This window comes from Columba livia, chromosome 13 (genome assembly GCF_036013475.1).
Source record: "Columba livia isolate bColLiv1 breed racing homer chromosome 13, bColLiv1.pat.W.v2, whole genome shotgun sequence".
Lineage (NCBI taxonomy): Eukaryota > Metazoa > Chordata > Aves > Columbiformes > Columbidae > Columba > Columba livia.
The window spans coordinates 12,179,992-12,191,362 of record NC_088614.1 but is presented as its reverse complement, the minus strand read 5'-3'; the positions used below and the strand labels follow the sequence as shown (position 1 = coordinate 12,191,362).

The window sequence follows — 11,371 nt, the reverse complement described above, 5'->3', positions numbered from 1 at the left end:
CCCCAGGAACAGGAAACGGGCCGCCCTGCCCGGGATCCGGGGCGGAGCGGCTGGCGGTGCCCGCCCGGCTCCGGCCGTGTCTGCGTCGTCAGTCTTGTCCTTGTACCGCCCATCCACATCCCCACCGCATTCCCAACCCGGTCCGCATCCATTCCCAGCCCTACCCACACCCCGATCTCCAACCCCATCCACATCCATTCCCAGCCCCATCCACATACCCATTTCCAACCCCAACCGCATCCACATCCGTTCCCAGCCCCATCCACATACCTATCTCCAACCCCATGCCTATGTGCATCTCCATCTGCCTCCCCAGCCTGCACCGGGTTCCCTATTCACCTCCAGGCTTTCCCCAGGCACACACACACTTCTCCCTGTTGTTTGGTAGGTTTTCTGTCACTGTTTGCCATTTGGGGGTTCTGCATGATGACAAACCATCACTGAAACATGACCTTGTTTTTGCATTATTTCCTCTGGTTTTGGCCCTAACAGCTCTAAGCAGCCCCAGATTCTCCCCAGGTGGTTGCCCATGGGAAGAAGCATCCTTCGGCGATGGGCTCGCACACACTTTGCCTCTTCTTGAGACATTAAAGCTGCTTACCTGCTTAAATCTGGCAAGCAAACCAGGAAATGCTCAGAAATGCTGAAGGGATGGCAAACGCCTCCTCCTCTGGCGCAGGTCAGGGCTGACACCAGGACATGCAGGTTGTGGCTCAGTCTGGTCAGTGTCTTTACAGCTCCAGGCTGAGGTTGTGGCTGCACCAGTGGGCTTGAGTGAGTGCGGTGAAATGCCATGACAAGACCGATTAGTGCTACACAGGAGAGTAGACAGTAGGGTTTGTTTTTAAAGAAAAAAAGCCTCATTTATTAGGATCTCTGCATTAGGTAGCACACACAGGGAGGATCAAATTTCCAGAACAGGAGGGCTGGTTACTGTACAGTTGCAAAGGTCCTTGTAGCAGCATCTCCAGCTGGAGCAGGTGAGACTCCCCAGGCTTATACCTACCTAGTCCTGCACAATCACCTGCCTGATCTGTTGTTATTAGTTATCTTAAAATACTTACAAAACATCTCCTAACTATCTTATATGTATCTTCTGCTATTACAAATTGTCTGTGCATGGTTTGGTCAATGATGTAGCAGGAACCACCTGGGGAGGCCATGGGATACCCAGGTCCTCCCCATCAGCCCATGGAGACATGCAGGTGGTGCTCCTCCATTGACTTTAGACAGAGCAGGAGCTCCTGGGCGTTCTTCAGGCCTGTCATGAAGCTCCTGTATCCATCAGTCAGAGTTTTCTTTGAAGTTCAGTGTATCACCTCCATGCTGCTTGGTCTGCAACTTAAATACTAGAGTTGTTGTTAGAGCAGACCCTCAGGAAGGTGTTCCTCTGGGCAGTTCTGAAGGCTTCCAAGAAGTCCTTGGGGGTCAAGGGACACTCATCTGTCCTGGCTGCTTCACCCCTGGCTTTGGGGTTGCACAAATTATGTTCAACAAACTGTGCTGGACAGGGTCAAAGAGTTAACCCTTGCCTGCCTGACCTCAGGTGAGGGCAGGGACAGAGCATGGTGTCCCAGAGGGAGAGCAGCAGTGGGAGAGGGCATCTTAGTGGAGGAAGCATGGTAGGACAGGCTCAGAAAACCAAGCAGCTTAGGTTTGGTGAAGCAGGGAAGGTACAAAGAACAGCTCTCCATACATCCAGCCCAGGGTTTTCCCTGCCTGGGTAGGACACTCAGCTCTCTCTGTGTCATTCCTTGGCTGCCAAGAAAGCTGGATTGCGGGTATGGACCACAGCCAAGAGACTCGAGTGCAGGCAGAAAACGCCCTAGAGCCTCGGGCTGCTGCAAGCCCTCGCGGGAAAATGCGAGATAACCCAATAGCAAAAGGTACGTGAAGAGTCAGGGCGAGAGCACAGCAGTGGCAAACAGAGGGGCATGGCAGACCTTCACGTCCGCTCCGTTCTGGTGACTGGGGCCAACCGGGGAATCGGCCTGGGGTTTGTCCGGCAGTTCCTGCAGATGCCAAAGCCACCTGAGTGGGTCTTTGCAGCTTGTCGGGACCCCAAGGGACAGCGAGCACAGGTGGGGCTGGGCTGGGGGGGTGGGTGGTGCTGGAGGATGGGAGGAATTGGTGCCAGGGCAGCAGGTTGAGCAGGGAGGGGGTTTGCAAAGGGCTGGAGCTGCAGCTGGGCTGGGACAGCTGTGGGACCAGCTGTGCATGGGATGTGCGGAGGGGACAGTGGCTCGTGGCGTGTGCAGGAGGCACACAGCCCATCTGATGGGAGCAGGGCAGCCAGAGCAGGGTGCTGGGCGCCAGGCGGTGCAGGGACGAGCTGGAGCAACACGGGTTTGCCTGGGAAAGGCTGAGCCGCTGCACAACCCCTCCTGCCTCTCCATGCCCACGTGGTCCCCTCTTGTGCAGGAGTTACAGAACCTGGCCTCCAGGCACCCCAACCTGGTGATCACCCAACTCGGTAAGTACCCCGAGGTGGGGGTCCCTGGCCCTGGTTCCCCTTTCTGCGCAGCACCACGGCTCCCACAGCCCTGGCGAGGGCCCCAGTGCTGAGACACCCTGGGAGCCCAGTGCCGGGAACACAGGGGCTCCAAGCTAGCATGGGACACAGGCACCCACCTCCCCTGTGTTCTGCAGATGTCGCTGACCCCAGCAGCATCAAGGCAGCTGCAGCCAGAGTGGAGGAACAGCTGGAGGGCTCAGGGCTGAACCTCCTCATCAACAATGCTGCGATTGCCAAGATGACCACGCTTGATGGCGAGACGCTGGAGGACATGATCCAGGTTTACACCACCAACACAGCTGGGCCGCTGCTGCTGGGCCAGGTGAGACCCTCCCCCTAACTGGGCTGTGCTGGGGGACAAAGGGCTGATGGGAAGTGGTCCTGCTGCTGCTCCAGTGCTTGTTGGGCTCTTGGTCAATGGAGCTTATGGAGCCACAGGCTGGAGCTCAGGAGCTGGAGCCTGATGGGCTGGAGCAGTGGGAATGAGAGGGAGGATGCTCCAGTGCTGGCGCTAGTGTTAACACTGTGGAAGGAGCTTGTCCTGTTCTCTGTGCTACCTCTGTGCACAACCCTATTTCCTTTCCTCCCCTTCTCTCCTCTCAGGCGTTCCTGCCCTTGCTGAAGAAGGCTGCCCAGGGGAGCCCGGGCTCAGCGCTGAGTTGCAGCAAGGCTGCCATCATCAACATATCCAGCTCTGCAGGCTCCATTGCTTCTCCTTTAGGTTGGGATAAGATGCAAGTTGTCTCCTATCGCTGCAGCAAGGTACTGCCAGGCTGTGCCAGGGACAGATCTGTTTCCCCTTCCCTGACCCAGCCATGAGGTCTGCACATGTCCCTCGCAGCCACCCTTCCCCTCCCATCACCATCCCTGCTCTGTCTCCCCACAGGCTGCTCTGAACATGCTGACCAAGTGCCAGTCCCTGGGGTACCGGGAACACGGCATCCTCTGCGTCGCTCTCAACCCTGGCTGGGTACAAACGGAGATGGGGAGCTCAAGTGGAGACATGGTAGGAGTTTCACCATGACGGGTCCATCAGAGCCCTTGACCATGATCTCCCTGCCCTGTCCCCAGATATCCAATGCCCTCATCTCCTCAGCTCCCTGCTTGGCCCCTCTGCCGAAGACTAACAGCTTTCACCTACCCTTGAGCAGCTCCTTCCCCTGCCACTGGCTGCTCCAGGGCAGCCCTTAGCCAGGCCTTGGGCACAAGCTGCCTCTCCTGCTCTGTCCCACAGGCCCCTGTGACAGTGGACACCAGTGTGCAAGGGATGCTGAAGGTGCTCTCCTCCCTCTCCGAGAAGGACACCAGCACCTTCCTGAATTGGAAAGGGAATGTCCTGCCCTGGTGAAATGCCAGCCCGACCTCCTGGCAGCAGGACCCTGTGCTCCCCCCTGCCCCATGTCCTCAATAAACCCCTGACTGAGAGCCACCAGCTCTGCTGTGCAGCCCGGCTCCTCATCTGGGGGTGTGGGCGTGCCCGCTGCCATGTGCCCAATCCATGGCTGTCACTGGAGTCCCTGTGAGTGACAGTGTGCGGGTCCCATGGCACCATGACCGCCTTTTGGAGACAACACCTCCAGGAGGCACTGGAGCTAGGGCAGAGCTCCTCTACTGGGAGGTGAGAGAGAGGTTGTCTGAGCACCCATGGGGCTGGCAAACATCCCAAGAACCTGCAGTGCTGGCTTTGCTCCTGCCTACCTGCAGGGCACTGAGGGCTCTGCTCAGTCTGGAGTGCCCAAGGGTCTGGGGGTCACAGGGACTGGCTGTGCTTTCCCCTCAGTCAGGGGATGCTTGGTCACAGGCAGGAAAGATGGACACGTGGCACTCGGGCAGCACATGGGGAGCAGGTGGCAGACTCAGCAGGGTGTGCAGAGACAGGGCAGAGAGGCATCAGCTCCTGATGTTTACAGAGGTAGGGGGTACAGGGTGGCTGAAGAGCCATATGTGGGGTGGGGAAGGGGAGAGAAGCTACTTCCCGTGCCTTTCCCCTCTGGCAGCCTGGGGCGGGCTGAGGGTGAGTGGGGCGGCCACACGAAGGGGTGAGCTGGCGAGTGGTAGGCTGCACAGTCAGCAAGAGGCGTCGTCCATCTGTCCGTCTGTCTGTCCATCACCAGGGCAAGCTGTTCCCTTCCCAGTCAAGGAAGGCTCCAGAGGTCTCCTGCGAGAGGCCAGCCAGCACACTCAGGATGCCCCGCACACTCTGCTCCACTGTCAGCGGCGCCTGCAGAAGAGGACCAGGTGCAGTGTCCCTGCCACGGGCTGTGGCCAGCATGGAAAGCAGCCAGGCTTGGCCAGGCTGGGGGAGCAGCACCCAGGGTGCTTGTGGGGGCATTTTTCCTTACTGCCACCCCCCTCCTCTCTGTGCTGGGCAAGGTGGACAGGGCTGGCTATCCCATGCATTTGGCACGTTGCAACTTGCTGCCTGTTCCCTGCCTGCTCTGCCCCAGGAGATGGTCCCAGCAGCCCACAGCATCACACAACATCCCCTGCCCTCCCTGAGAGATGGGGGTACAGCGGGGGACCTGCTGGCCCTCCTCTGCACAGCCCAGTACCTTCTCCGTCCCCATGTCGGTTTTCACCCAGCCGGGATGGATGGCAGTGCACAAGATGCCCTGGTCTCGGAGTTCTGCAGCCATGCACCTTGTTACCATGTTCTGGGCAGCCTGGAAGAGGCACCACTGTGCCAGCATGACCCAGGGCATGGGTGGGCAGGATGGGGGACATTTCCAAGCCAGAAAATGGCTGTGAAGGTGGGAAATGGGACTTTGCTCTGGGGTAAAGCATCAACACAACCCACCTGAAGGGTCAGTCCTGTTTACTGCTGGTCTCGATCTCTGTGCTTATGCTTGGGACAACCTGACAGGGGTGATGGGTGGCCTGGTGCAGGTGGGTCCCCCCATGGGCTCCCCTCCATGGACACAGGGCACAACAGAGCATTCCCAGCCCCTCCCCTGGCACCTCACCTTGCTGGCACGGTACGGGTACATGGGGGCCTCCAACACGCCGAGGCACAGCCCGATGGAGCCCAGTTTGGTGGAGACATTGATGACCGCAGCCCTGCTGCAGCTCAGCCCCTCCTTCCCCATGCCCTTCGCTGCCTTGTCCAGGAGTGGCAGAAATTCCTGATGCAAAGACACCGATGCTCTGTCAATACATGACAAACTCCGAGCTTGAGGACTACCTTGGAGGTCTCTGTCACAGACCATGAACAAGCAGCTGGAAAGACACCCCCAGCAGAAAGAAGGGCAGGGGATGGGGAGGACACCCCAAGGATGGGCCAGGCTCCAGCCTTTCTCTTCCTCAGGGAAGGAGCAAGCTGGCACAGCCAGCCTGGGGCAGGCAGGAGCTCCAACTGGGGGGGAGTGAAGCAGGAGACACTTAGATTGGATATTAAGAAAAATTTCTTCCTGGAATGTCAGGCATTGGAACGGGCTGCCCAGGGAAGTGGTGGAGTTACTATCCCTGGAGGGGTTTAAAAGATGCATAGATGAGGTTCTTAGGGACATGGTTTAGTGTCAGTGTTGGGTTAACGGTTGGACTAGATGATCTTAAAGGTCTTTTCCAACCAGAATGATTCTATGGGAGATGCTGGGGCTGGGCTGCCCCTCGGCAGAGGAGACCCATGGTCCTGGTCTTGCCCCCATCAGTCTGTCTCATACGAGAGAGCAAGAACCCACCCAGCTGAGAGCACCTTTGCCATCGGGAGCATCTCCCCAGGCAGGAGAAGCCCCAAATCTGCACATGCACCTTGGCAACCTGGATTGGCCCGACCGCGTTGGTGGCAAAGATGGAGAGCATCTCCTGCAAATCCAGGGAGCGCAGCGTGGCGTGCGAGCTGACGCCTGCGTTGTTGATGAGCAGGTTCAAGCCTTGGTCCTTCAGATGAGACTCCACAGCCCGCACAGCCCCTCGGATGCTGGCCAAGTTCACCGTGTCTGCCAGGGCAAAAAGCAAAGTGGAGGAGAGCTCCAGAGAGTCACACAGTGTCTGCTGGAAACTCTGCAGTGGCTTTAAATCAAAAAGAATGAACCGGGTTTAGGAGGTCAGGGTATGAAACACATTGAAATGAGCGGCCATTTGTCCTCGCCTCTTGGTTTCACAGCCTTAGCTGAATCAAACCTTAGTTCAGCCCCTTTCTGGTCATCTGGAAGCTACTGGTGAGAAGAACATAGCTGTATTTGCTTTCTGTCCTCAAGGAACTGATGATTCCATGGGGGATGCTCAGTCCTTGCACACTGAGATTCCCAGTTTCATGCCCACCAGGGGCCAACGCAGTTGGATGGGCACATCCTAAGAACAGACACCATCTTTGGGCTAACAACCCAACTACACTCTTTGAGTACTTCTGCAGTGCACAGCAGCTATAGGGGCTGTTAACATAGGGGGACAAATTAATTTCATTTTTAAAAATGTGAAGATCTTTCCTGGTTGATATCCATTCTGACATCATTTAGAGCTATTTTTTCCTTTTTTAGCAATTTGTGCTTAAATTGATTTTCCACAGCACAAATTACCACAGCTTTGCAGGCATTTGTATGCAAAAATCCTGCCTTTTAAAAAAATTATTATTTTCTTCTGTTTAGATTTTTTTTTCTTCACATCGTTACTGATGAGTATTTGGAGCTGACAGATGAGCTGAGCACAGGTAATAAAAGATTGGGCATATAACCTGCAGTATTCGATTGCAGGCTCTGAGTCTGAACCTCCACAGCTGCTGCAGCCAGGCTGTGGGGACAACCACCCTCCAGCAACAACCACAACAACCGCCCTCCAGCAACAACCGCCATCCAGCAACAGCCGACCTCCCTGGAATGGTGCTAACAGGGGTGAGCACTTCCAGTGCCTTTTTCATCATTTAAATATTGTTATCTCTTTGAAAATCTGCTATGCTTTAATTGAAGGATTTTTTGGCTAAAGCAATGCAAGTGGTATATTTTGTGCTCAGCTTTTGGATTTGCTTGTTAGGATGTGCATCCCCTACCAGCTGCTCACCCAACTGAAGTGGTTGTTGTTTATTTAAAAGAAGTCACCTGAACACCTTCAGGAACTGAAATGGGCCAGTTAGGCCAACGTTAAACTTTGTATATTGCTTTTTAATAACCCAGCTACACTCCTGAGCCCTTAAGAACCATGAATATTCACGTGTATGGGCATGCTGGCGTGTGCCTTTTCCCCCCCCAAGCACATTTCTGCACACATTTCTTACAGGGATTAATCTGATGAGCTTGCTGGACAGGGATGGATCACAGAGCTGGATTTCTTTTTTGCAACACGTTGGCCTGAGTTGTTTTTCTGTTCTCATCCTTAGGCAAGACTGACTTAGCAAAGGTTTGCAAGGCTGAGGACTCCCTTCTTGCAGTGTTGTTTACGCTGTGGAGCAGCAGAAAAACCCATTTTCCTGGCATTTTTAACTATCACAATGCCTTTATGGTGGTAAGCAAGTATTTGGGTAGCCTGGGGCTTGCACCACCTTGCTCTGTGCAGCATGGGACATCACAGAGGTGTCACAAAAACATTTTGGGGGAATTTAATGAGAGAATCTGCTGTGGAGCTGCCGTACGTGAGGGGATGGAGCTTTGGGATTTGAGAGCTGCAGGACATATCACGGGAGGCTGTTCAGTGACTTCTCTGTGGATCGATCAAAAGGAGTTCGAAGCTCCATCGCTCACCACATGTGAGGGATCTTTCAGTTGCATTGTTGAATGGTTAATTGCTCTGGTTGGACTGATTGCTCCAAGAAGCCTGGAGCAGCTTCTCCTTTTAAAAAATGCTTTGTTATTGTTGGATTATCCAAAGCTTTTTAGCTTATTTTAGGGCTTTATTTATAGCCTGTTTTTTGGGGTGTATGTGTTTTAGTAAAGATTGTTTATTCAGTGGTCAGTCCCTTGAGATGTCCTTTTTATTTTAGCCATGCTTTGGTGAGCAAAGTGAGCACTGTCTTCTCATCACGTGCTGCTGTTTGGGGCTCACAAGTAATTTTAAAGATGCTACTTTTTATGACAGAGAAGGTGTTCTAATTTAATAATCTATTTAACAGTAAGAGAGAGATTTTCTGCCTCCTGTTAGTAAAGGCTGACTTCAGGAATGCCTTCTTTGCTGATAAATGCTAAAAATTTACTTGAACATTTTAGTTTATTTTAATAAATAAATAGGTAGAAACCAAATGGTCTCTGCATTGCCTTGATTTAGTTTTCTTCTTATTGGCTCTAAGAAAAGACTCAAACTTATTTAAAAGCTCTGGTTGCTTCCTACGTAATTTATAATGGTGATGGCAGTTCTGTGAAAACCCTTCCTTTAAATGCTTCTTTTGGGCTTGGATGGGTTTTTTACCGACTCATCATAAAAAAAGGAGGCTCCAAGCGGCCCCTGCCCTCTCAGACGCTGATGTCTGCTTTCTCAAGACACATGTTCAGGAAAACATGTTCCTCAGCCTGGTGATCCTTATCTCCCCAGGCTTCACCCCAGCGCTGCCCTCCCCAGCGACCCCCAGCCCTGACCAGCACCCTGGAAACTTTCCACCTGCAAATACCCCAGGGACAGGGCATTGACCACCTCTCTGAGCAACCTGTGCCAGCGTTTCACCACCCTCACTGTAAACAATTTCTTCCTTGTACCTAGTCTGAATCTTCCCTCTTTTAATTTAAAACCATCACTCCTTGTCCTATTGCAACAGGCATCTGGACGCCTGCCCAGATGTGTGACCAGATGTGCGCCCATCCCTCCCCGCCTGGCAGAGCTGGAGCTGCCTGGCTGCCAGCATTATGGCAGGCTGTCCGACAAAGCTGTCCCCAAAGCAAGGGGAAGGCTAGAAGCCATGTTGGGTGCAAGGAGGTAGATTGCTCCATACCTAGCTGGACCAGTTTGATGCTGGGGTGCTGGGCAGCTAATTCTCGCAGGGCCTGGAAGCAAAGTGATGGAGCAAATGGAGGAGGTTAGATGTCACTAGTGGCACCCCCAGGTCTCCCACCCCTTCTCCCAGGCCACACTAGCTGGAGCTGGGACAGGGTGGCTTTGCTTTCGCTGGGGAAGGAATGTGGGACCGTTCCCAGCAGATGGGGCAGGAGAAAGGGTGCACCGGGATTGCGTATTGCCCCCCTTCCTCGGCCATCCCAGCATGGCAAAGGGGTTGGCCAGCCATCAGCATTGCCAGGAGCAAGCGCCGAGGACACGGGCACCCTGTCTGCCCCTCCAGCCTCATCCCACCCAGCTGGATCAGGCACAGACATAACCGCGGGGCTTGTGGGGCCATGAGACCCTGCTGGAGCACCCCCACCCCTGGTGCCAGAGCACCCAGCCAGGGCCAGCCCCAGCAGCACCCTGGCAGGGACCACAAATTCCCTTTGCCCGCCTGGCTCAGGACCATCCCCATGCCCTGTGCCTGCACTCACCTTCCCTCTCGGACCCTCGGGGTCACGGCAGGTAGCAAAGATGTGCTGGGGGGGCTGGGGGCTGGCAGCGAGCTGCCTCACCAGCTCCAGCCCGATTCCGCGGTTGGAGCCCGTCACTAGGACACTCCGAGCCAGCGCAGACATCTCTGCAGTCTCTGTGCCTGGTGGTGACACACAGCAGGATTGTCACCTGCTTGGCGTGAAGAGGAGCCAGGCACAGCCCAGGGTGTGGCTCTGGGCGCCTATGGGGACGGGGACAGTGCCAGCACCAGCCCTGGCCCCTCACCTGCCCCGGGCAGAGCCAGGATCCAGCGTGGACCAAGGGCTCCACGGCACACATTACCATACGTCTCCTGCATGACCTCCTCCCCCACCACTCAACTCCTCTGAAGCCCCAGCTCCCAGAGTCCCTGCAACTGATGGAGAAGGGTCACCTCCACCACATGCTTGGAAGAGCACTTGGAAACGCCACCAGGAAGCAGAAAACCAAGTCCAAATCTGGTTGTGGCCAGCAATCTCCCAGTTCAGGGGGGTGAGTTTGGGATCGTTGAGCCCAGGGATGCTAATGCAAAGCCCATCTTGGGAAGTGCAAGAAGGGCATTCCTGGCACTGGAAGCTCAACTCATGCCAATGCTTCACCCAGAGCACCCAGGAGCCAGCAGAGAAGACCCCCAGCTCCCTGCACCCCTGTCCCCCCAATGCAGGGGCTCCAAGCCCACAGCCATTGACCTTCTCCTTGCTGGATGCTCGCCAACCCAAGAGGTGCCTGCAAAGCCTAAGCTCCTGCAGCCCAGACCAGCCTGGGGATATGAATTTTTCGGAGGCAGGAGTGAGTAAGGTGCTAAAAGAAACAAAGAGCTGCTATGTAAAAAGCTTCAGCTGAAAGGGAAGAATTGGGGCAACCTGAATTTAAGGTGGGGAGGAAATAAGAAGAGTAAAGTGGTGGGGATTGTTCTGTCACATCTGGGTGTGCCCTAAGGGACACATCTGTTGCCCAGCCTCGCTCAGCCCAGTGGAGGGGACAGAGCTGACTGTTCCCCAAGTATTTGACTGCTTCCAGGTCTGGCAATCACCAGGGAAATACTTGGGCCAGCAGCTGAGAGATGGTGAAGGGACTCCAGGTTTGGAAGATGTGCTTTCAGGTGACACAGAGCATGAAGCAGGGATGTTTCCTTCCATCTTCGTGGTCAGATAATGGCCCCATGAGAGATGAGCGTGCTGGGTGTGGATTTGGATGGTATCAGACTCAGAGCTGCTGCAGCAGCAGGAGTTATTGAGGGTGTAATCACCCATGTGAGCAATTGCACTGTGCAGACTTGCCCACCCCTGCTATCTGCAAGCACCATCCAGAGCAGAGTTCCCATCAGGAACCAACAAGACTGGAGTTTCCTCTTTTCCTTCCAGGCTCTTTGGGAAGGAGACAACAGACACAAGCAAAGAGGGGGGCAGGACCAGGCATGGTGGGAAT

The 11,371-nt window shown here is 54.9% G+C and overlaps 2 protein-coding genes and 1 long non-coding RNA gene across 10 annotated transcripts; 2 read left to right on the top strand and 1 right to left on the bottom strand.

Moving 5' to 3' along the window:
* The first annotated feature begins 757 nt into the window (after nt 1–757).
* LOC102093414 (Putative oxidoreductase C663.06c) lies at nt 758–8,679 on the top strand. 4 transcript variants are annotated; one of them, XM_065029114.1, is made up of 7 exons: nt 761–2,081; nt 2,422–2,473; nt 2,650–2,837; nt 3,119–3,277; nt 3,402–3,521; nt 7,204–7,341; nt 7,824–8,679. In XM_065029114.1, exons 1-7 carry the CDS (start codon nt 1,935–1,937, stop codon nt 7,836–7,838), a joined length of 819 nt encoding a protein of 272 aa, XP_064885186.1. In that variant the 5' UTR covers nt 761–1,934; the 3' UTR covers nt 7,839–8,679. The 4 variants fall into 4 exon arrangements, with proteins under 4 accessions (XP_064885185.1, XP_064885186.1, XP_064885187.1 ...); XM_065029113.1 differs by having other exon boundaries at nt 758–2,081; nt 7,204–8,679; XM_065029115.1 differs by lacking the exons at nt 7,204–7,341; nt 7,824–8,679 and adding an exon at nt 7,099–7,140 and having other exon boundaries at nt 852–2,081.
* LOC135575367 (uncharacterized) lies at nt 4,320–5,311 on the top strand. The gene is made up of 2 exons (XR_010465970.1): nt 4,320–4,427; nt 4,630–5,311. It is a non-coding gene; the product is annotated as an uncharacterized LOC135575367 (long non-coding RNA).
* Nucleotides 4,398–10,097, bottom strand: LOC102085884 (C-signal). Of its 5 annotated transcripts, none has more exons than XM_065029118.1 (6): nt 9,904–10,096; nt 9,363–9,414; nt 6,263–6,450; nt 5,479–5,637; nt 5,068–5,193; nt 4,398–4,736 (listed from the first exon to the last, which is right to left on the bottom strand). In XM_065029118.1, exons 1-6 carry the CDS (start codon nt 10,045–10,047, stop codon nt 4,623–4,625), a joined length of 783 nt encoding a protein of 260 aa, XP_064885190.1. In that variant the 5' UTR covers nt 10,048–10,096; the 3' UTR covers nt 4,398–4,622. The 5 variants fall into 5 exon arrangements, with proteins under 5 accessions (XP_064885190.1, XP_005512718.1, XP_064885191.1 ...); XM_005512661.3 differs by having other exon boundaries at nt 5,068–5,178; XM_065029119.1 differs by lacking the exon at nt 5,068–5,193.
* Between the last annotated feature and the right edge of the window lie 1,274 nt (nt 10,098–11,371).

What these genes read in the sequence shown, in the direction of transcription:
- LOC102093414 (XM_065029113.1), top strand. Translation starts at nt 1,935, where the DNA reads ATGGCAGACCTTCACGTCCGCTCCGTTCTGGTGACTGGGGCCAACCGG. An exon ending in CCAAGGGACAGCGAGCACAG is followed by an intron (nt 2,082 to 2,421) that starts GTGGGGCTGGGC and finishes CCTCTTGTGCAG; the next exon opens with GAGTTACAGAACCTGGCCTC. An exon ending in GGCCGCTGCTGCTGGGCCAG is followed by an intron (nt 2,838 to 3,118) that starts GTGAGACCCTCC and finishes CTCTCCTCTCAG; the next exon opens with GCGTTCCTGCCCTTGCTGAA.
- LOC102085884 (XM_065029116.1), bottom strand. Translation starts at nt 10,047, where the DNA reads ATGTCTGCGCTGGCTCGGAGTGTCCTAGTGACGGGCTCCAACCGCGGA. An exon ending in GGCCAATCCAGGTTGCCAAG is followed by an intron (nt 5,638 to 6,262) that starts GTGCATGTGCAG and finishes TCTTTGCATCAG; the next exon opens with GAATTTCTGCCACTCCTGGA. An exon ending in ACCCGTACCGTGCCAGCAAG is followed by an intron (nt 5,194 to 5,478) that starts GTGAGGTGCCAG and finishes ATGCTGGCACAG; the next exon opens with TGGTGCCTCTTCCAGGCTGC.